At 39.7% G+C, this 24,115-nt stretch overlaps 1 protein-coding gene across 1 annotated transcript in view; it reads right to left on the reverse strand.

Moving 5' to 3' along the window:
- The window catches only part of dacha (dachshund a), a 143,294-nt gene extending 120,300 nt beyond the window's left edge, over positions 1 to 22,994 (reverse strand). The window contains exon 1 of the mRNA XM_056730633.1: positions 22,323 to 22,994. Within this exon, the coding sequence (XP_056586611.1) occupies positions 22,323 to 22,816 (494 nt within the window). The 5' untranslated portion in view covers positions 22,817 to 22,994. The remainder of the gene's footprint in view (positions 1 to 22,322) is intronic.
- Between the last annotated feature and the right edge of the window lie 1,121 nt (positions 22,995 to 24,115).

Here is a 24,115-nt window from a genome sequence, read left to right on the forward strand (position 1 = left end):
TCGACTAATTCAGGTCCCATAAGACAATTAAACATTCGGTCGGCTTCACTGCATCTCATACGTCTAAATCAATTTCAATAATGTTATTTGAGAAAGAGGAAAAGTACATGGGACGCTCGCTTTCTGAATAAAAACCATTTGTTAAAAATCGCTTACGCAAGGGATTGTGGGTAATCAAAGAAAAACACACTTGGAGAGTCTTCCAGTCAGATTCCCCCTCACCTCAAAAGCAGGACAAATATTTTCCTTTCCAAACACGACGCGTTAATTCCCTAATTGAGTCGCCCTCTCCATCCAACCGTTGCCGCTCCTCTTCCACGCTCCATTCTCCCGCTCGTTCCACCTCCTTCTTTTTAATAAACTTCTTGTTGGGGCCGCGCGACTCGCAGATAGACAGTGTGATTTGGTGGCGTTGTTTAATTTGATTTGCTGTAATTAATTTGCCCCGTGCGTGGAGACAGTCGGAGGTGCGCGTGTTGGCGCGCGTGCGACCTGACGGCGAGGCGCGTGAAATAAATCATTTCTGTCAGAGCCTACCACTCACTTTAATTAAAAGCATGCCTTTCTATAGAAGACAATTACGCCCGCGATTGTGACAAAGAGGTGTATTAAGCCGGACCAAATGTCATAGCATGCATTATCTGCTGCTGGAGGCCTGGGGGAAGAAATGCGACGCAGCACCGGTTTCTAAAAAAAGGAGCGCTGCTCGTGCACCTCTCAAGACTGAGTGTGTGTGTGTTTGTGAAGCGGACGCTTCTTTTAACCCCTATCAATGGCACGTTTTTCAAGCTGTGACACCGTGACCTTGTCTCCGTCTCTTTCTTCATTCCTCTTAATACGGAATTGGAGAATTTCTCGGCAAGTCTGGTCGTGCGAGGAGTCGTTGTTGAATGTGACTAGACCTTTGATGTCTGAGACGGGTGGTTGTGGATCTGCTGTAAAGCGAGTGCGTCGGGGCATTAACGTGTCTTTTGGTGATCGGATTACGATCGGATAACACTTGACCACATTAAAAGACAGGTGTAATGCACGCGAGTAGCGCTATCCAAGAAGTGATTGGATACTGTAACCACATTCGGAAGCGGTCGGTGATGCGTCTGACCGCAGTTTTTTCTTCATCCATATATACTTGTGCGAGTAAAATACTGCATAATGAGGTTGTGCTACAAATACTCATTATTCATCACCTTGACAGACTGGTTGTGCATTTTCCATGGTGCACTATTTTTAATCAGGTATTAAAGTACAGTCTTTCTGGTTCATGGCTTTTTTAGTTTTTATTTGTGCTTTTGCAGCGCGGACACGACACACATTGCGGCCTTGTGATCTGGATACCCGATTTAATGATCTATGTAGATTTCATTATAATGCACTCGACTACTGTTGGAAGGTCTTGTTCTTTAAATCTTCATTCGTGTCTCCTTTCCAGGCTGTTTTTACAAATTCACTTCTAATCTCTATGAGCATTCTGCAATGAGAAATGTTAAAAATGACTGTCAATGGTTTTTTTTTATTTCAGATCGTTTCTGTAAAGCAAACTGTTATTTTTGCATTGTAAGATCTCTATCCGATAACGCCGGAGATGCATTAGAATTCAAGGTGTTATCCAGCACAATAACAAACAGATACTATCTGAAAAGGAAATGCATGTTAAAGGGAGAGCAAGATAGAGAGACAGAGAGAGAGAGAGAGAGAGAGAGGTGTGTCTGTGCTTACCTGTTATCAGGAACCAAGAACAACGGATGGATCGCCACATGAAAGAAAACAGAAAAAGGATATCGTGAGATTAGAATAAATACTCTTTTAATGCACATTAAGCACGTGAAGTTAAAGCGACAGTTCATCCAAGAATAAAAATTCTGTCATCATTTATCCCCATGTCATTCTAAACCTGTAAGACTTTTGTTCTGTGGAATGAAAAAGAAGATATTTTGAGAATAGTTTTTGCGTTCATACATTGGAAGTCAATGGGGTCAATGTTGTTCGTTTACCAACATTCTTCAAAATTTCTTCTTTTGTGTGCTGCAGAAAAAAAGTCATACAGGTTTTTTCATTCACATAAGGGTTATCAAATGAATATGTTTTAATAATAAAAAATGTAGGTGAACTCTTTAAAATAGTAGATTGTATCTGTTAGGCTTTGAAATGACTTGTCATAAATGTGTATGTGTGTGTGTGTGTGTATGTGTGTCATTTGAACTCATTCCAGAGGAGGGGTTGTGTACGTTGGCGATAATATGTGTAATCAGTTTAATAACACGCTGTTCCACATCACAAGCAAGTTAAATTCAGTTACTGTGCAAACATCAGTCAATTAATCATTCATTTCAGGATTTACGATGTATGTAAACCACAAGAGCCTCGTATCGACCTTAAATGTGAGCATTTGCAACCCTTTTATCTGCTGTGTTTAACATATTCAACAAGTAAAATATTCAAGTCTTGTAAAAGTTTGTTAAGAAAGTAAAAAGTCTTTTTAGTAGTTTTTTATATGACACTGAAGACGTCAGTCATGTGATGATAGTATCATTTTTACATATCCTCATAATTGCTGAACCATTGGGTTTTGGGTTTTGTTAAAAAGACTGATTGAAAAATGTTTTCCTTTTAAAGGGATAGTTCACCCAAAAATGACAATTCTGTCATGAATTACTTACGCTAATATAGTTCAAAACGTGTATAAATGACTTTGTTCTGTTGAACACAGAGAAACCTGTTTGGAAAAATGTTTTTTTCTGGGGAACATTGAGTACCATAGTAGAAAATTTAACTATGGTAGTCTGTTAAACACAAAAGAAGATATTTTGAAGGATGTAGGAGAACAATTGATGATCATTTTTTGACCCCCCCAGAAATCTCAGTTACTAACATTCTTCCAAATATCTTTCTTTGTGTTCAACAGAACAAAGTCATTTATAGAGTAATTTTTTTATATTTATTTTATAAATCATTTCTGGGGGGACTATCCCCTTGAAAAACAATCGGAGACCTTTAAAAAGAACACATATATAAATATAAAAAATTAATAATTAGAGCTTGTTATTGTATTTATACATTTTTATTTATTATAAAGACGAACAGTTAACAATAGTAAAGAATCAAAACATTTTCAAACAAGATTTTTTCGAGTTTGCATGTTTCAGTCAAATTAAAATGTTAAATATCTGACCTCTGTTTTGCTATAAATATCTTATTGACGATCATTTTTCATTTGTTCTCAGATGTTTTGCAGGGTCTATGTTTTTTTGTCACTTTTCATTCATTTCACCGAATTCATTATTTACTTTATTCTAAACTGTGCACGATAACAATATTGTGTTACATTGCATTATTCCCTAAAACAAACTGACCCTCAAGACCCAGAGACAACAGACAACACAAAGCTGCAAAACAGACAGCACAAGAAAAGAATAAATAAATAGACCAATGATTAAATAAATGGGGCATTGTTGATGGAGAACTATGAACAGAGCCAGAGAGGACGAGAGACACTCGATCAAACTCAACGCCGGTGCAGTAAATGTGCAGGTAGACTGTCAGATAAAACCACAGAGGACATGTGGTGAGTAAGTCACATGTCTGCGTGTGCAGTGCGGCTATTTATTTCCCGGCTACATAAATAAGGTGTACGATACACATCTGTGTGCCGCCCGACAGTCTGCCTGAGATTACAATGTCATACTCGCCGAGCTGGACCATCTTTGAACTGAAACGGACCTCATACACATACGGCCTTCTCTCAAACTCACCAAAATTTGATATTTACTGATTCCTCTTTGTCTCCTTTGATTCAGCATTTCAAAAACACTCAACGTCACGCTCTTAAATAGGAACGGGCTCATTGTTATTGGTCTAATTCAATTGTTAAGCACAAACTATAGTCTGTTTGTGCTTAACCGAGCGACTTCATTTCAAAGCCCAATCTTTCTGAACTCATGCAAACTTTCCGTGCGCCCCTAAAAAAAATTCCAAAGCACTTTGTGAGTGACAAGCTCACAATGCTCTATAGGAAATTAATCTCATAACTTGTTCGGCGTTTTGACAACTCTGTTGCCTAACAGCTCAGATTAAAGGAGACACCGTCCAATTATGTGTCAGCGTTAGCAGGCAAATAATAGCACTCATCATTTTGAGAACTATTGTTGGGGAAGAAATGCCGAACAATGCTAAGGACTACATTTTGGACTTAAACGGCACTGAAGCGAAAGCCTCTTGACAGGAGAGGCGTGAAACTGCTACATCTGTGACAGGAATTCTGCCGAAGCTTTTTTAAACGGCAACGCTCGCGTTTTGCTTCGTCGAGAACAATTGTAGCCCACGGACCGTAGAGGTGCGGTAATCAAACGGTAGCAACTTTTCTTTCTCTTCCCGGCCTGGCGGCGGCGGGCGGAGCGAGTACCTGCCAGTCAGGCGACGGCGGATGCGTGTCGCAGGCCGACGTTATAATTAAACCATGCTGACAAGCATGTTCGCATTATGACAAGGTGGTCAGATGTTTGAGACTTCTTCATAGAGCTGCTATTAGGGAGGACCTGACGAGTCGTGCGAGGAACACACGCACACAAAAGCGCTTTGTGGGCGTGCTGGGCGGCATCGGATATTTCAATGACGAGTTAAAAAGTTGAAAACAGGCTTCACGTTTTTTGAAGAGTGCCACGTTTTTGTCTGTTGTTAAATACGCTTAAATTGCTGGGAGGGTAAAATTGTATTAGTCCTGGAAGTTGTTAGACAGGCTCGCACAAAAGACGGCGTAGTCAACCAAATTCAAAAAGACGTAAAAATAAATAATTAAGGTGATAAGCAAAAAAATTTGCTTATTTTATTTGACAATGCTGTTTAAGTGTTCAGAAATGTTTCTTTATTTTTTTCTTTTTTAGGACAATTTAATTATTATCAACTTAATCATGTATATAAGATTGTTCCCTGTTTCAGTGAAGAAAACAAAAAAAAGTTTAAAATCACAATAAGCCAACATTTAAAATAAATATACACTAAACTGTGACTTAAAGAGGCTGTTCACCCAAAAGTGAAAATTCTGCCAATTTATTCACCCTCATCTCATTCAAAACCTGTATGTGACTCTTTCTTCTGTTACACGAAAGAAGTTATTTTGAGAAATGTAAGTCAATGGTGTCCCAGTGTTGTTAAGTTATCAACGTTCTTCAAAATATCTTCCTGTTCTGCAGAAGAAAGAAACGCCTACAGATTTGGAATGACATGATGATGAGAAAATAATGCAAGACTTTTCATACTTTGCTGAACTATGCCTTGGCATCAGGTCTCTGCTGGTTCCTGCTCCTACAGAGTTCCACGACTCATCATGTGAAGTTGCAATTATTAATATTAACTCTCACGATCCATCATCAGTCGGCCAACTTTAACATCCATCAAACACTACATTTGCATTTATGTTCTCTTGGCCTCTGGCTACTGAGTCCATCGCTTACACACCGTCCCCCTGAGGATCCCTCGGGCCTCTCCGGCCTGAAGACAGCAGAAGAAATGAGGGCAAAGATTCTATTAGAGATGACAAAAGGCCCGATCTCCGGTGAGCTCTATTATTTAACATACATTAAAACTCAGATCCTGATTTGTCAAAAAATTCGCTTGAAGCAGTGACCCAAAAAAATGCACGCTTAGTTGTACTAAAAACTTTTGCTGTTTGGTAACTTTGAATCGGGAGACTCGCAGCTGAAGTTCTGCAAGAACAAAATTAAGTATTGAATAAATAAAGTAACGTTTTATTTTATTTTTACGATTTCAGAATGTCGCAAAAGTAAAATGCATTTACAGTACTACAAATACACACATAAATAAATATAAACATGAAGTGTGTATTTCCAAAATTACATAATAATTTTCTTCAAAAATCTATTTTTTTTATTTATGTTATCATGTTTTTTATTATTATGACTTAAAATCAAAACAAACCAACTGCAGCTTGATTGATACACAATAAAAAACATGATTTTGGAAAATTAAATATACTCTTCATATATATTTATTTGTATATATAAACCTTTTCGTTATTACACATAATCTAATTTCTCAATTATGATGATTCAATAATTTAAAATGAAGCAACAATTTTAGGTTTCATTTCATATTGCCAGCTGTGCAAAATGATCATAAAACATACTTAACCAAACAGTAATAAATAGCAACTATAAACAACAGACCACACACTGTAAATCCACATCGTGTGCGGACACATGGCCGCATTTGTCTTTCTTCTTACCCAAAAGGAAGCATTAAAATGGTCAATTTCCTACATGTGCCCTCGCACGCCTCTGCATATCTGACCACTCCCTGAACTGTGACCATAGGGCATAGTGGAAAAGAGAAAGGCGATAGATAGCACGCCGGCACGGGAGAAAGAGAGTTACTGCGGCTCTTTCAAAGGTGAACTCTATCTGTGCTGCTGCTGTAGTGAGCACAGGCGGGTAATAAAGAACGCCGGGCCTGACAAGGAAGGTCTGGGCGCAGGTGTTAAATCAGGCAGTGCGGAGGGCAGCCGTATGCGCCGGCTGATTTATGGGCCCTTCCAACCCGTGTGTTTTAAACGTGACCTTGCGTATACACTAACCCTGACCCGCTTCTTCCCGGCCCATTTTACCGTACACTCCAGCTCAAATAGACACGCATTCATTCCCACGCCATGCTCTGCGCGTATGTATTTGTGTATGACTTTAGTGTCCTTCATGTGTGCGGAGACGGACGAGAAGTTGCGAGATGAACGCAAACGCATGAGTTAATTTGAATGAATGCGCTTGTGTCTTATACATTTTGTTATGCGTGTTACTTGAGAGGGTGCGATATGCAGAACAAGCGCACGTGGTTGTTTGTGAGGGAGACTCTCTTTAACAGTTGTTAAACCCTTTTCAACAATCTCCTCCCCGACACTCTAAGAATGTCAAAAAGGCCCCGTGTATGCTGCGCAGGGGTGACTGAAGGAATTTTTGAGGAGAAAATTAACGAGTTGAGATGGTTACGAGACAATGGCGCGGTCGCACGGCTGTCCTGGGATGCATATTCACTGAAAACCCACGCGTGCCCGTTCCCAATCATAGCCAGTATATGTTATGGGCTTAACGGGGATCGTAAAAAGTGGTTCGTGCTGGCGGTTGAGCTTGGGGCTGGGTTTTACGGCAGGTGAAAGGGGGGAAAGAGCTCTCCTCTGACTAGCAGGGTGTGCCCATGCCAGTATGCCCAGCAGGTGCCAGTCTGGCAGATCACTGGCACTGAGGGTAAACCTTTCTGTATAGTAATGTACTTAGAATTCACTCGTAGAATGCAGAAAAACTTGGTTTAAATATGAAAAAAAAAAAATAATACGTAAACTGCAAAATGAACGAGTAAAAACTGTTATTGAGCAAGTACTTGAAGTCATGGTTCAGTGCTTTACTTAAAGGAATAGTTCGGCCCAAAAATCAATTCACCCTCATGTCGTTTAAAACCTGTTTGTGACTCTTTCTTCTGCAACACGAAAGATATTTTAAGAAATGTCAAAATGGTTTTGTGTCCATACAATGGAAGTCAAAGTCGTTCTTCAAAATATCTTCTTTTGTGTTCTGCAGAAGAAAGAAAGTCAAACAGGTTTGAAATGAATTGTGGGTTGGTGAGTGAATGATCCAAGCATTTTCTTTTTTATAATATACACTGATTTTAAATAGTAAGATTACAGTAATAAGTGAACCTGTCAGGTGACGAAACTTGACTTCAACCCATAAATAAAAATACATCATGTAACTTGTAGTTTTGCAGTTCATTTGATAAATTGAAGCTCATACGAAGTTACTTTTAAATGCACATTCCTGACCTTCACATTACACGTGGCTCATCAGTCCAGGTTATTTCAAAGAAAAATTTGTGTCTTTAAAATCTTTCATCAAAATGTAATAACCTCCTGAGCCGCTGAGACAACTTGGCATTTCCATTTAGGCTCTGTGTGAGCATTGCAAAATGTTAACCAATAGCTAAAAAGCTTTATTTGAATTGTTTTCCCAAAAAGCTCTGTTTAGACAACCAACTTTTAACAATCCGATCATTTACGATCAATCTATTCCAAATAGATAAAATCACACTTTTGTGTCCCGTCCAGAAACGGCTTTGGAGCGCCAAGAGTGATGACCGAATTTTCAATTTGGGTTGAACTGTACCTTTAAATAAGGAGAGATTATGTGTCATAAACACTAATGATGATGGGATCTAGCATCAGCTGTTCAATCATGACTCATTTATTGATTGAGCTGATGGATTTATATACGACTGATTGGCGTCCACTCCATGGACCTGCGCTCCTGCCTAAATAGATGGAGGTTAACACAGCCCTATTACCGGCCGCTTGATTCTGCTGTGTTTTTATCACATGCAAAGGCCATCATTCATCCGCGTGCGCGTCTGGAGATTCATCCCCGAATGCTCCTGCACGTGCACTATTATCACCTTTAACATTGCTAACTGCACGTCACGGCAGCTGCGTCGGCCCTGTGACAGTATCAGCTCCAGCTTTCAACGGCTCTGGCAGCAAATAATTAAAGACCATTATTTACCTTCCGCGAGATGTGCAGCTATCTCACACCTCTTCACGTTCCACCTTCCCCACCCTCTTTTATTCCAGCCCCCCCCACCGCCGCGACACGTCCATGTCAGCGCCAATAAATCATTTCAATTTGTTCCATCTCCAACAACGCAAGCTTTAATCTTCATTTACGACTCGCGAAAAAAGTGTTTGTCTGATAAAACGATTTTAGCAGTTGTCATATGAGCGGACTGGACTGTATTTTGGAGAACAGTGTGGCATATGATAAGAGAACAATTTGCAGGGGGCAAATGTCAAAACGCGGTAAGGACAGAGCGGAAGTGTTATCGCTAACCAGAATAGAAAATTAGGCTGAATGGACTTTTCAGTTAAAGAAAGCTCAACACAGCATCAACAGTTGCGTATTAGCAGTCAGTAGTGCTTAAGATAGTCCTCAAATGGGCAATTACAGCGTTATGGATGTGACATTTTCAGTCAAACTTGAAAAATAAATCCTCAGGGAATGTATTTATCACCAACATATTGAAGTTTTACTAAACTCCTGATGAGAGTCGGGAAAAATATCAGTCTATGCGTGAGTTTTCTGTTTTATAAGAGAAAAATTGATGCGTTACGGATGTGACACAATAGGACACATGTTTTTGAGAAACATATTTTGTAGGATTTCTGTGAATTAAAATACACAAACCAGAAGCAATCATACCCAACAAATGGAGAGGGGGTGACCCTTTATAAAAAAGTTATTTTAATTTTCACGTTCCCATTCTAAGGAATATGGACCGTTGTGGATGTGACTTTTTCAGTCAAAACTTCAAATATAAATTCTCAGAGAATGTATTTATTACCACCATATTGAATGGTTTGTTAATGTTTTACTAAGCATCGATTATAGAGTCCAAACATCAGTAAAATATCAGTCTATGCATGAGTTTTCTGTTTTATGAGAGAAAAATGTATGCGTTACGGATGTGACAAAGAAGGACGCATGACCCTTTATAAAAAAGCATTTTAATGTGCCCATTTATGAGGAATTTGGACCGTTGAATGTGACAATTCGGATATGGATGTGGCAATTCACTTATCTGACTATGGAAATCTATGCTTTAAAAACTTTAATAGAGACCTTTGTAAAGAACATGATTTTGTTCGTCTTAACAGGTTGACATTTGCGTGGAATAACCCGCTAACAATAAAAAAAATCTGTTTCACGCTGCTGCATACACATTTAACACTGATCTTCATTCCGAACTTTAGCCTCCGCCGAGGTGTCTTCGTTCAGTTCCCCTGATGTCCTCCACGATCCGGCGGCGGAGGGGAGCGTATGCGTCTCAATCATGCCTCAATTACAGCCTCCTCGCCTCCGTATGAGAGATCTGTTATGAATACACAACCGCCGCCACCAATCACCATAACCACTGCTCTCATTACCATCCCTTTAACCGGAGCGATTATTACCCTTTTATTAATGGAGTGAGAGAGAGAGCCGAGAGGGAGATCGGGGAGAGAGAGCCGGTGAAAGAGAGAAAGGAGATACGGCGGCGCGCAGTAAACGAGTGTCAGGTTCGGTGCACGCACTGAAAAATTAAACCAATTAGGAGTGCCGTTTGGAGCCCCTCCGTTCGCACTGCTCTCCGAGCCACTGAGCAGCTCCGAGGAGAGAGGGAGAGATAGAGGGGAGAAGAACGAGCGCGGCACTCTATCCTGTCACGCTCGGTGAAGAGCGGAGAAGAGCGAGCGCGAGAGAGCCAACGTTGCCGCTGAGAGGCGGATTAAAAGCAATCTATATCCACATAAATCATTGATTAAATGAATCATGAAATTAATATGTAAATTGTGTGTTTAACCTCTATTTATATACCACTGTCTGTCATCGTAGCGTAAATCTAAAACTAATTGCGATTTCTCGGCAAGCCTGGGAAACTGCGAGAGAGAGAGACAAGGAGCGGAAGGAGGGAGCGGGGGAGCGAGAGGTAAAAGTCTGACATATTTATTAACTAAACGTTCAACTACATCAACTTACTCATTAACGGCGTTATTAAGGGAGAGCTGTGAGAAAACGGCCGAGTTTGTGCTGCATCAGCAGTCCGACTGTAAAAAAACGTAGGAGAGAGTCTTTTCTGCACCACGAGACAACAGACAAAAGTTATTTGTGGTTGTCGGACAAGTACGAGAGGCAAGTGACACTAAACTAAAGTTTGTGCTTAACTCAATCACAAGTTCCGAAAATCCAAATGACAAAATCCGATATTCGGCCGATATTTGTCGCTTGCTCACTTTTGTTGTTATTTCACATTCTGTCAAATCCTTCCTTTAAACAACGTATAAATTGAAATCGTAAGAGCACTCTTGCAAATAAAAGAGTGACAGTGAGTGATGCAAGTAGTTTTTGCCGATACCGATTTTAATCAACAACTGTCCCATACCAACATTTGTCACTTGCTCGCTTATTTTAACTTTTGTCATTAAAATAGATCACAGCTTTGATCATGTTTACAATTAGTAAAGTAAAAAAAATAAAAAATTAAGAAATATTAAACAGTACATAATAAGATCTTTTAACATTCAGTAGGCCATCATAAGAGTCAAAAGTCTTTAAAATAAGTCTTGTCATAAGAAGGAAGGCTTTTAGCATACAACTTAAAGCCACACTAAAGATTGAGTGCACATAATTCTATGCACAAGCTTTTTTGCCGATACCGATTTTATGCAACAATTGGACTATACTGATATTTGTCTCTTGCTCACTTATTTTAACTTTTGTCATTCAAATAGATCACCATTTTGCTCATGTTTTAAATTAGAAAAGAAAAAAAGTGAATTAAATATACTAGACAGTTTTTAGCTGCATCATAAAATCATTTTTATTGAAAATGGATTGGAACTTTTAGTATGCCAAACTATCGGTTTGTTATCTACAATTGGCAATATACCAATGTTTTTAAATTGAACATATTCATTGAACGTAAAAAAACATACATATAAAAGTTAATTCATTATATCAGTTGGTGAAATCAAAATTGTATTGGTTTTATCACTTACAGCCTTATTTTAATATACAGTACAGCGCATCTTAACTTTTACTTATATAATATTTAATCTGTTCAAACTCACAAATCCTGTGAAGACCGTTGAGCATTTGAAAACAATAAACTATATCTGATGTTATCATCCGAGTGCAAAGAATAAGCAGATTAACTCCTGCATATGTGTGTATGCGTCTCTGACACACACATTGTTTAGTGGCCACGGTGGCCTTTTGAGGCGGTGAGGTTTTTTGTGTGTCTGTGGGTGATATAGGTGAGCTGAAGTGATGGGATTGGAGGCCCTTCCTGACCCATCTGACATAAACCACACTTTGGACAGTCCGGCGGCCCACAGAGGACCCTGATTTATAGTCGGGCGAAAGGCAGGACAGCCGTGGTGATCTTTCAATAAAACATCAAAAAAAAGCTCTGACCCATCCATTACCCACAAGCCCTGGTGGAACAGGCAGGTCAGGTGTGCCTGCCATCCCTCACACTGCAATCTCACACTGAAGCACCATGGGAAAAGCCAGGAGGACCGTGTGTGCTGTTGAATTACAGTGCGAAGCAAAAGCTACGGTGAAAGTGCTGTTACACTGACATTACATTGACCGTGAGCTCTAAAATCAAACAAGCCGTAACAACAAGCCTTATCAATAAAATCAATAATGAACACAAAGGAATGTCATTATCATGTTCTCAGTTTCTGAAGCACTAAAACTGTTTGAAGAAGTGAACGACGAGATATAACCAAACATGATTTTCAACAAACTTGTCATCAAAAATGTCATTACTGATAACTGACATATCAATTATCTAAGTCTTCTGTTTAAGAAACTGCATGTAAATGTTTTCAAAGACTCAACTCATCACGTCATTTCAGAATTAAAATATGCGTCCGTGCATTAACCGTAAGACTTTAACCATAGATATTAAACTTTAAACTCTTCCATGTAATTTAATAGATTTTACAATAAGATTGTGTTTGTTAACATTTGTAAATGCACGAGTAAACGTGAACTAACGATGAGCAATAAAGTTTTTCATCTTTTATAAATTTTTGTTTGTGTTGTTGGTTCATGTTCATTGTTCATGTTATAGTTTACTGTGCATTAACTATTATTAACAGTTAAATAATGATTCAAATAGTAAGCAATGTTAACATGTAACATTGACTTAAATATCGTATTAGCAAATGTTAAAATTGAAATAAATAAATGTGGCAAAATACTTTTCAATTAATATTTTTTCATAGAAATTTCAACAAAAACTAATTTTACATGCAACAAAGTTGTCTAATATAAGTTTCCAAATTCAATAGTTTTATGCAGAATTGTTAAAAGTTTAGTATGAAATACCAATGCATCAACTGCAATTAAACTTAGCAATAAAAAGTAATCCCTTACTTTACCGAAAGGCTAGTAATTTACTTAAAGGGACAGTTCACCCAAAAATAAATTCTGTCTTCATTTACTCACCCTCAAGTTTTCTTTGTTTTGATGAACACAGAGAAAGCATTTGGAAGAATCCTTGTAACCAAACAGTTCTTGGCCACTATTGACTAGTAGAAAAAGTGCTTAAGAAATGACTTTGTTCTGTTGGATACAAAAAAAGATATTGGTAACACCTTGAAGCATGTACGTATAATGCATTATAAAGAGTTATTCAAGTCTAAAATGCATTACAATTCTTCATAATTTGTGTTGTAATGCATTATATGTAGTTGTAAAGAATTATAACCAATTTAAAATGTGTAGTGTAACAATGAATTAGTTGACAATGCATTAAAAGGTGAATTAAAAACTACATTTATAATGCATTATACATACATGCTTCAAGGAAAGTGTTATCAAGAAATTTTGTAGGATGTAGGACAGCAAACAGTTCTGGGACACTTTTGACTAGCATTGTTGTTTTTCATACTATGGTAGTCAATGGTGGAACTGTTTGCATTTACATTTACATTTTAGGCATTTGGCAGACGCTTTTATCCAAAGCGACTTACAGTGCACTTATTACAGGGACAATCCCCCTGGAGCAACATGGAGTAAGTTGGTGGACAGACTGGTGGTGGCTGCTGGGATCAAACCAGCAACCTTTGATTACCAGTTCAGTGGTTTAACCCACTAGACCACCATCTCTGTTTGGTTACAAGCATTCTTCCAAAAAGCTTTCTCTGCTTTCATCAAAATAAAGAAAATCATACTAATTTTGAACAATTTGAGGGCGAAACAAAGACAGAATTTTTACTTCTGGGTGAACTGTTCCTTTCTAAATCCATTACTCCCATCACTGGTTATCATATCAAGAGATTGACACAATGCCTCATAAAAAGCAAAGCACCATATTAATGATGCTGTCCTGTGTCTAATTCTCCCCAAAAAAGCATGAAGAACTTAATATTTATTAATGAGAGATTTTAACTGCATGACACACATATTCAAACAGCTGCATCCAAGTATGTTTGACAAGCTAGTGCACGACAAGCAAACTCTCTCTCACACACACACACACACACACACTCACAGGTAGTTTTTGATCTGTTATCTGATACATGCACTAAACTGAATGCAGATCATTGTCAATGTGTGTCTTCAAACGAAAGCAATAAAGAGCTGTGCATGCTCTCCGCTTGTTTTCCTAATTCACTTCATTTCATTTTAACTATCCGTAACAATCTGGCGAGACATTACCCTGTAATGAAACCACACAGGGCCTGATTGTTTTCATCAGAAGATACCACCCCCCCACGTACACACACATGCATGCATGCATTCACACAAACAACAACCATTATTCTACACAGACTCAATATTTACACACAGACGTTCATATGCACAGTGTCAGCCCACCCCATCCTTGCATACATACACACACACACAAACTGACCTTCCATTGTGTTCAAAAGGTTTCTCTGGTTGTGTGTGTGTGTGTGTGTGTGTGTGTCTGCATGTAAGCAGATTGCAGCCAAGGCTTCTAACCATATGGACGTATGAAAGCTACAAACACAGGAAACTTACTAACACTAAAACACAAGTAACATGTTTCAAACTGAGAGAGAACTGCATGTGACAAAACAAAGCGATCTCTGAAAATTCAGCACTTTTTCATGTATACATTGTGTGTATTTGATTGTTGTCCACATACGTATGTCCATACTTTACACAAATAGGAACTGTAACAGGGCGAGACATGGGTGTGATCATTAACCATTTCACTGATTGGACGCAGGTCTGTCCAATGAGGTGTCTCCAGGGCATTTTTAAAGACACGCATCATAATGGTGAATAAACAAGCGCATAAGCTGCTTCATAGTGTGGTTCCAATTTACAGTCCCGCACACATGCTTAGCATGTTTCCAATCAGGCCTAGGGCAGCTTTTAACAACAACTATCTTACATACTTATGAGGGGAAAAATGAGAACGGAAAACACATAAATGACAGTGTTATTGAGCATGTTCATGATTGTGTAGAATCATTTGAATCTTTTCCTTGGATTTGTAAAAAAGGAAAACCAACTGCAACGAAGCACAAGAGATTGAATGGTTTCAAACGACACACATGAACATGAAAATATAATTGAAAACAACTATGCATTAGGCTCGATTTTAGATGACAAAAAATACAGTGCAACAAAGAGATTTTGATAAAGACACACAGCCTTGTACAACCAGTGGTCCACATACTGTGAGACCACCAAATCTCAATAGCATCAATGCAGCTGTCAATCACGACACATACAAACAAAAGACAAAAGATTGAAAGAACAAACAGAAAAGTGTCAAGACCAGCTGTTCTGCACACATCACCACATTAACCAATCAAAATAAAACACAAATACACACAATACAAAAAGACAGCATACAGGACAGCCTTACAGGGACAGTTCACCCAAAAATTGAGCATTCTTTCATCGTTTCCTCATCATCATGTCATTTCAAACCCGTTTGACAGTCTTTCTTCAGCAGAACATAAAAAAAGACATTTTGAAGAATGTTGGGAACCAAACAGCATTGACCCTCATCGACTTCCATTGTATAAACACGAAACCACCGAGACATTTCTCAAAATATCGCCTTTTGTGTTCAGCAGAAGAATGAGTCACCTAAAGGTTTTGAAAGACACCTAAGTTTTATTTTTAAGTAAACTGTCCTTTTAAGCAGTCCATCCTAAACACATTTTTTTTATTATAATAGATGAGAACAAAACACGAAATTAAATAAACTACTGTCCTGAATTACTTCTTTGTAGTCTGACTTCCATATGAATACAACGGTGACTCATTTCAAAAGTTTTGCAGGCTTGTTCTGCTTTGATGCACGCATCCGGATGATGGCGTATAGGTGTGTGGGTGTGTGTGTGTGTGTGTGGCGGGGGGTAATTGGAGCTGTGCTCCGCGGGGCAGACGGTGCAAGAATGAATCCCTAACAGATCCACCAAGAGCACCAAAACTGGCCATGATGTCATCACATACCCAGGGCTTTTCTTGATTTAACCCAGACGCAGAGAGGCACACAAACACTCACACACACCCTCCCCGACCCTTCACATTCCCCTATACACTTCTTTTATCTTTACTTCTTTTAATATTCTGGAGCGAACAGATGTCTCCGTTTCAACTTGACATCGATATACCTTCAGTCTGTCAGAGGCTTTTGACGTAGCAGGGCGCCGCAGTAATACGGTCATCGAAGACAAAGTTTTTAAATGGATAGTTTGCGCAAACATGAGAATTCTTTCATCATTTATTCACCCTGATGTGAAACACAAAAGAAGATATTTGGTAAAATGGCTCCGTGGTTTTGTGTCCATATGGAAGTCAATGGGGACCAACATCGTTCGGTTACTGACATTTTTCATAATATCTATTTTGTGTTCTGCAGATGACAGAAAGTCATACAGCTTTGAAATGACATGAGGTTAAGTGAATGATGAAATTCACATCCCAACAGACCAGACCGTTGTTACAGCACCCCCTTCAACGATCATCATCATCATTTTCACATGGTGTGTGAAAAACCAACAAAACTCGGGTCAAACCAAGAACACGCTCTTCTTTCCCAAACAAGACCCACTTGAGGCATCTAACAAGAGCGAGGAAAAGCAGGGCGGCGTCCTGCTCTTCAGGTGAACCCATCTGCCCGAACCCGATTGAGGGGGGTAAAGCGGCAAATTATTGCCTCCAGATGTGGTAGACAACTGTAAACACTCATCTGACAAGAGGAAAGTGCGACTTGGCCATTTCCTGTGATCTCACCGTCTTTCAACTCCTCCAAAACGAGATTGAAAGAGTCTGAGTGAGCCGAGCGTCAGAGATCGGCTATCATTACCGTAACCAGATTCGGGCACGCAAACATCTTTGTCGAACGGATCAACAGCTGCTAGCTCGCAGGAACGGGGCGTATGGCGGAACATGTCATGAAAAATTAATCGGCATAATTGGGATGCTAGTTAGCACTTCCTCGACCGGCTTTAGTTCCCTCCAGCACGCCGCGTAGGCTAATGCTTGGCGTCGAGCTCAACCATTAAACAGAAAATGATGAACTCTTGAAAATGGATTAGATGGGGCTTACGTTTCAATACTTGACAAAACTGCTCTAATCGTCTTCTCGCCACCACGGCACACAATGGAAGGGCGGAGGGAAAAGAAAACACCAGCTCTTCCGCTACGAGCTACTTTGCCGATTTTAGTGTCACATTCAATTTTCTGCTTCCTGCTTCTCGCCGGATCCCCGTCCAAAAACAAGCGTTTAAAACATCAGTCCTAATTAGATGATTAGTGCTTGGAAGGGCAGAAGATAAGTCATTTGCATAATTCAATCATAAGAGTTAGAGATACATATTTCGATGTTCGTTTGTACAATTATCTCGCCTGTCCTGGGGGCTGTGATACTAATGTGATTAAACAATACTCTTGCACGGGGCCTACTGTCCTCCATTAAAGCACTGCTAGAGGCAAAGCAAAAATTAATTTTAGGAGACAATCAATTTTATTCTACATGACTGTAATAAATATAGCCCGGCTGCAGATGTGTCATTAAGCTCGGGAGGAGACTTTCCCAAAGTCAAAATGACACTAGTCTCTCTCTCTCCCTCTCTCTTTCCCTCTCTCTCTCCATGGTGAGCGTAATGTGTCATTTTTCCTCTTGTGAGATTCTTGACAGGCCATATCCATCTGTCTGTTTTAACCTCTCTGATTCTCCGTACCACGTCGCTGCGCATCGCCGAACACCTGCTATCCTTCATTCCGTCATGACGGTCTATATTAACAGTCTTACTTCATAATTGTGGCTTCTAAACGGTCCTCCGGCATCTTTAGATGATTGCGAATGTCAATATGTAATTTGGGTTTATTCGCGCACGTGGCGATGTTCCGGCGCTCTAATTTGTGTTTGTGATTTTCGCGCGCGAGGATTCAAGTAGCCTGTTTCCATCGCTAATTGACCACATGTGTCTTTGCTTTGCCTCTAATTCATTGGTTACGCATGGGACTAGTTATTAAAGCGATGTGGCTTGGAACAGGCACCCGCCAACATTAATGAGAACTCGCATGGCCACAAGTTGGTTTATAAGAGCCCGTCAGCAGTTAAGCAGGCCCAGGTCTCCAACATGTTCGCAATCAGAGAGGCCGAGAGAGAGATTAGCTGCTCTGGAGGACCAGCTGCCCATTTGCAATTTACAAAATGTTTTACAGCATAAATAATAAAATATAAAAAGAAGCACAGTAAAAGAGCACAGTTTTTAATTGAAAAATAAAAGTTTTCGATGATAGATATGTAATTTGGACATTTTCTGGACACTTCCACTTAAAACCAGTTTGACGCCAGTTGCAATTGCCAAATGGAGAAAAATGAAGTTATTCGAGCTCCAGATTTCCTTGTATGCTTCTTACTTTGCTTCTAATGCAAATACATTTGTGGCTTAACACTTTCTTTGCATGTGCACATTTGAACAGCATGAAAGAATTGTCCTAATATTATCTTCTCAAAAACACAATATTTGCTTCACATGTAAAAATGGGAGCTGAGGCCATACATATTTCAAGTTGTCTTAATTCCTAATTTACTCTATACAGAAAAGTTAAAGGGAACAGTCAATCTGCAAAAGAAGGTAACCCAGAAAAAGATGGATTTATAATTAATGGCTGACATTAAGGTGCGCAACCTGAAGAGATTTGATGAGACAGCGGGGTGTCTCTGGTGCCCGGCCGGGCTGAGCATCAGAGCCTCGGGCGCAGCCACAGGCTCTGAGCTGCGGTCCATATGGACCGGGCGCGCACACTACGTGCACGCGCGACTGTTTACAAGACACTTTGGAGACGCGCGGCCACGTATTGGAGCTCGCACTCTTGTTATTAATGATAAATGTTCACGCATAAGTAGTGTGCTTTTCATTTTTATAAAGTGTTTGTTTAAGATTGCACAATCTTGTTTATTGTTCAAACATGCATTTATTTACTAAAGTAAACAATGCGTAGATTGTAATTCAATTTCTTTTAACATCATCTTTTCAGAGGTGTTATTTTGTGCATTTTAGGGAATGGTTGAAACGCGCAGTGTGATGGTATCACGAGCCTGGGGCAACGATGGGAATTAGACACATTTTAAATTAATGACTAAAAAAAGCAAATCGCTTCAAGAGGCGAAAAAAAACATGACAAGCTTTCTAGCAAGTGATGCGTTTTATGATTTAAGTTGACAATTCCTGCGACTCCTGCTATGAATGCAAAAAGACGCCTCTCTCTTTTTATGATGTTATTCGCATGAAATAAGTCTCTGATCGGTGGCGCAATAAATATTAGTGGACAAGTGCTTTCTGCACCTTTTATATTTTTGGAAGCTTTTGCTCTCGGTGGAAAAACGCAGTTAAACTAATCCAATCCACCTTTGCGAAGAGCCAGAAGAGCGAGCACAGATGTTCATCTCTAATGTAATTCCCATTCAATTTCCTAAGTGCAGTCCCCAAGTGCAAACTAGTTTAGTGTTATGTTTAGCTTGCAAATTCTTTTTAATAAATAATGAATGCATTAAAAACCCGGAGATCAATTGCGGAGCTGAGAAATCATAAAAGCGGGCCGTGAGTGCCGTGTGCTGATTTGGACATTTTTGATGCCTTTAAATGTAGCAGTTTTTAAAAACCTTCCTTTCCTAGGGTGTGTCTCGAAACCTAGAATTCTTAATACCTAGTATTTAGCTGACACACGCGCCAAAATCCTCCATCCGGACACGCCAAAACTCTCCCGTTACGCGCTATTAGGACGAGTTAACGATGTGTTTTAATTATTGAACTGTTCCACCGGATCACAGGTAACTGCGCAAAGATGATTTGGATCACTCCTGAACACCCCCTAACCAGTAGATAACTATTTGGAGACACATTCCTGTGTTGCTCGGCACTGTGCATAGTTGCACCATGGCTGTCCCGTTCGAAACTGATGCAAAAGACACCCATTTGTTCCAGCTTAGCCCTTCTCCCAAAGAGATGTTGTGGGAGGAGATGAGAGGGGTGGGGGAGAGAGGAGGCGAGGGGCAAGCGCACATTAGTTTCAGCCATCTGGAAGCGGGACGGTGGATGGTGTTTAAATCTGACTATAAAAGCGACGCTCGCGAAGGTGAACTGTAAAGCAACGATGCTGAGAAGCGAATTCAATTTCAGGGGGGCCATTGCTCCGGCAATTTCATTATCCGACCGTATGCTGCAATCTGACCGACGAGTGAAAAACGCAGCGTTCCGCACCTCGTATTTGTCCATTTTGCCCAGACTCGAAATTAAACAAAATAATGTTGTAAAACTCTCTCTCTTCTCATTTCTAATTAGATGTGCACACCAGATTGATTTAGAAGTGCGTAAAACCCAATAAAGTGATGGGGGATTCTTCTGGAGGTTGTGCTGGGGATGTTAAAAGGTTAATTACCGAACCTTGCCCGGAATGGCCATCTGGATATGCGCTCTCTCTCTTCTCTAAAACACGCACGCATCCTCCGAGCTTACGCACGCACGCACGGAAGCACACACACACACACACACTCACTGTGCTCCTCAGCGTGAAAACGTGCACATTTAACTCTCCCAATTTTCAATACCTTTCCTCTTACCTGTAAAGTAAAACATAATGTAAATAAAAACAAGAACTGAAAGCACGTCGAGGATTCAAACACACAGAGTGATAGACGTCGCAGAAAGCCTTGTCTTCTAAACTTAGCTTAACTTAACTACAATAATTGTTGGTAAAATATCAATACAACCAGAAATATTAACTTGTATCATATGTTTTGTATCAAGTGTTATTAATAATCACAAATCAAATTGAGGCAAGTGTATTTAGAAAAGACAATGAAGGTAAACACATTGCGCTACGAATATACAAGCGTGGGTGTGACTGTCGTTTCAGAATCAGCATATACGATAAGATGCTCCAATTTTAATATAAAATATAATTATTTTCTTTGGATGGTAAAGGTCTTTAAAAAGTGCCCTGCTCCCTTGTGTCCCACCACACCAGCCACACACACAAGCTGACATTGCTCGAGGAGTGTGAGAACACTAATGCATCTGTCATGATAAAAAGCTAAGAATAACATCTCCACACCAAACAGAGCCACAGATCCAGAGAGGTGATTCATTGATTTATGCAACATGGCCCAACACCTCATCCAAATGAGGCATGGGACATCGTCCAGACAAACAGAGTATCAAAAATTCCAAAACACCGAACAGATTTGGCCCAGGATAAGACACTTGTTTCAGGTGCATTATGTGATTCATCTACTCGCACGTGAGCTTGACTCAGTGGTGCATATAACAGAAGAAAGTGAAATGCAACCGAAATATGACCCCTGGTCCAAAGAGCTGTCATTGCTGACATGCAAGTTGACATCAACGTTAATAGAAGAAACATATGTTCATGAAATACAATTAAAGTCAGATCGCCAACGGTGATAAATATTGAGTTTAGAATTGCCTAATCATGTTAGTTTTTAACAGATCAAAACAATAGTTTTAAACGTCTACTTATAACGAGAAAAACGTTCAGTGTTGTAAAGTTTTGCTTATCTGCTTAATTTTGCTTATCTGGTTGATTGCGGTTTATAAAAACCCTTGAAAGAAATATAGAGTTTAACATTATATAGGCTACTAAGATGAATTTCATTGTGAATGAACTAAAATACGGCAGCTGTCAAACGTTTCTTTTCTTTTTTCTTTACAATTAATTCAACTGTGTAATAAACCCAGAATACACAAAGTTATGTTATAAGAGTGATTATTTTCTTTAAAAATAAAGTAAAAAGTTTGAAAAAGTCTTGCTTTGATTCGTCTTTACTACAATCTACAGTATTTTTCCTGCGTATTGGCTTTAAAATGGGCAAGAGGTCCAACCCGCAGGTGGTTTGGCAGAAATATAAACAGAATATAAATAATTTTATGACCCGGTTTTACGCATGCACCTAATTCACTTTAAAAATCATAAACAGGTCAATAAAACATTACTTATTAGAAAGCACAAATAAAACGAATGATGTTTGTTTCGTCTACGTATCGTAAAAAACGTCCAACTTCTAATTTTCTCATTTTTATTGTTCAAAACGGCGCAGATATGTTTAGCGTCATAGCGCGTGTCAATCACTTAAAGTTTGTTTAGTGTCGCAAACTTCACAGAGTAGCCTACGACAAACCTCACGAGTTGAGAAAGTTTAGAATAACATCAGATTGAGTGTAAGTGTGTGATGTGGCAAATGTCAGTGCACAAAACTCTTGCCTGGCATTGGTGCAGTCGTTATAAAGCGCCTCGAAGTCTTTTCGGGTGATGAGTTTGCACCGGTTCACGCCCGGCTGAATGGCTCCGAGTCCGCGCAGGATCCGCACCTGCTCCACCGTGCACACCACCGGACATATATCCAGCCGCTTCAGCTTGGTGTAGACGGTGTGCAGCCCGCCGACCAGGTGCTTCAGGAACAGGTCAAACACCTGCGGGAGACAGATGAGCTCCTGACCGTCCACGGTGAAAGAGGCTACTTTCACCCCGTGCACCTCCACCATCTTACACTCGTTGTTATTAACGCCGGCGGGGCCGTTCCCGTTCCCGTTAGCGCTGCCGCCGCCTGCGCCGGCGATGAAGGAGTTGATCATGCTGCTGGTCAGTCGCGGGGACTCGGCCGGGCTGGAGTACAGAGAGTCTGGACGGAAGAGGCTGCTCGAGCCCCCGGGAGTGGAGGTCGGTGAAAGCACCGGAGGAGTTGCTGATACGGCCATAGTTTGTTTGAAGTTTCCTCCTTTCCGCACTTTTGAGTCGCTTTCGCTCTCTCAAGCACACCTTTGCTGGCTCCTCGCACTGTTTCGCGGCTTTACGCGGCGTTTCTCATGCGTCTCCGTTAGCGTCTGCTGATGGTCTCTAATGTACAACTACCTTCCTCGAGAGTGAGATGATAGAAGAGTATCGCACACAGCGATTCAATTAGCCAGCCCACCACTGGCCGAAGTGACAGTTCTTACGGCCAATGAGAGGTGCGGTGGCACACGGCTTCGCGTATTATTGGTCATCTGCTAGTTATAGGCGGGGACTTGTGTTAACGCTAGAATCAATTCAACTTTTAGATGGTTTTAATAGGCGGATTAAACTGTATCTTTTATTTATTTATTTACATTCAATTTGTAATTTTTACATTTTTATATGACATATTTTAACCATTAAATATTTTAATAACCTTTATTAATAAACTTTCATTAACATACACCCAAATACTCCAACCAGCGATGTTTTATCATTCGCATTATTATTATTGATTCATTTTTATACTAAAAGCATTGATTACAGTGGGTGAGGAAATCTTATTTGATTTAAAATGGATTTGATTGGACATAGCAGGAATCCTTGTGTTGTTTGAAGACACCAGGAGGTGATGCAGGAGACGTATCAATGGTGGGGATCACTGTTCTGTGTCACAAATTACAAGCAATGACAGTCCCGTATCAAGCATGACAGGTCTCCGCAATCTCTCCTTCCACATCGAAGACACCCACCCAACTTTACATAATGAATAATGCAATATAGCCTTTCCAATGTGACCCACAATCTCCATTTCAATTTTTTTATACTACATCAACAAACACTGCTTTGGTTATAATGTACAACGTGGATAGATATTGTCAAATTGCCATTTTCAAAGGCTCTAAACATGTCAACAACTGTATAACGTGAACATAAATTAAGCATAATATCATATTCGGGTTATTATAGTTTATTATAGCTCTGGGTTAGTTTAGATTATAATTTTTCATTATTAATTCTCTCAAAAGTTTGATGACAAAACCCTGACAGCTGGCTATTCGCTTTTCAATTAGTTTCTGTTATTTTGTTCACCAAAACTTGCCATTGTTGTTGTCCTATAAATCCACTGAAAAGAACAACAGCTCCTCTGACATAAGATGTAGATTGACAAATATATATTCACCAGGAGGCAGAGTACTTCATATCAGTTTGAAAGCTAAACATTCTCTTCACTAAGAGATCGATCTGATCTCTATAAAAATGACAAAAAACTCTTCGCTTGT

The sequence above is a fragment of the Triplophysa dalaica genome, chromosome 19 (genome assembly GCF_015846415.1).
Source record: "Triplophysa dalaica isolate WHDGS20190420 chromosome 19, ASM1584641v1, whole genome shotgun sequence".
Classification (NCBI taxonomy): Eukaryota; Metazoa; Chordata; class Actinopteri; order Cypriniformes; family Nemacheilidae; genus Triplophysa; species Triplophysa dalaica.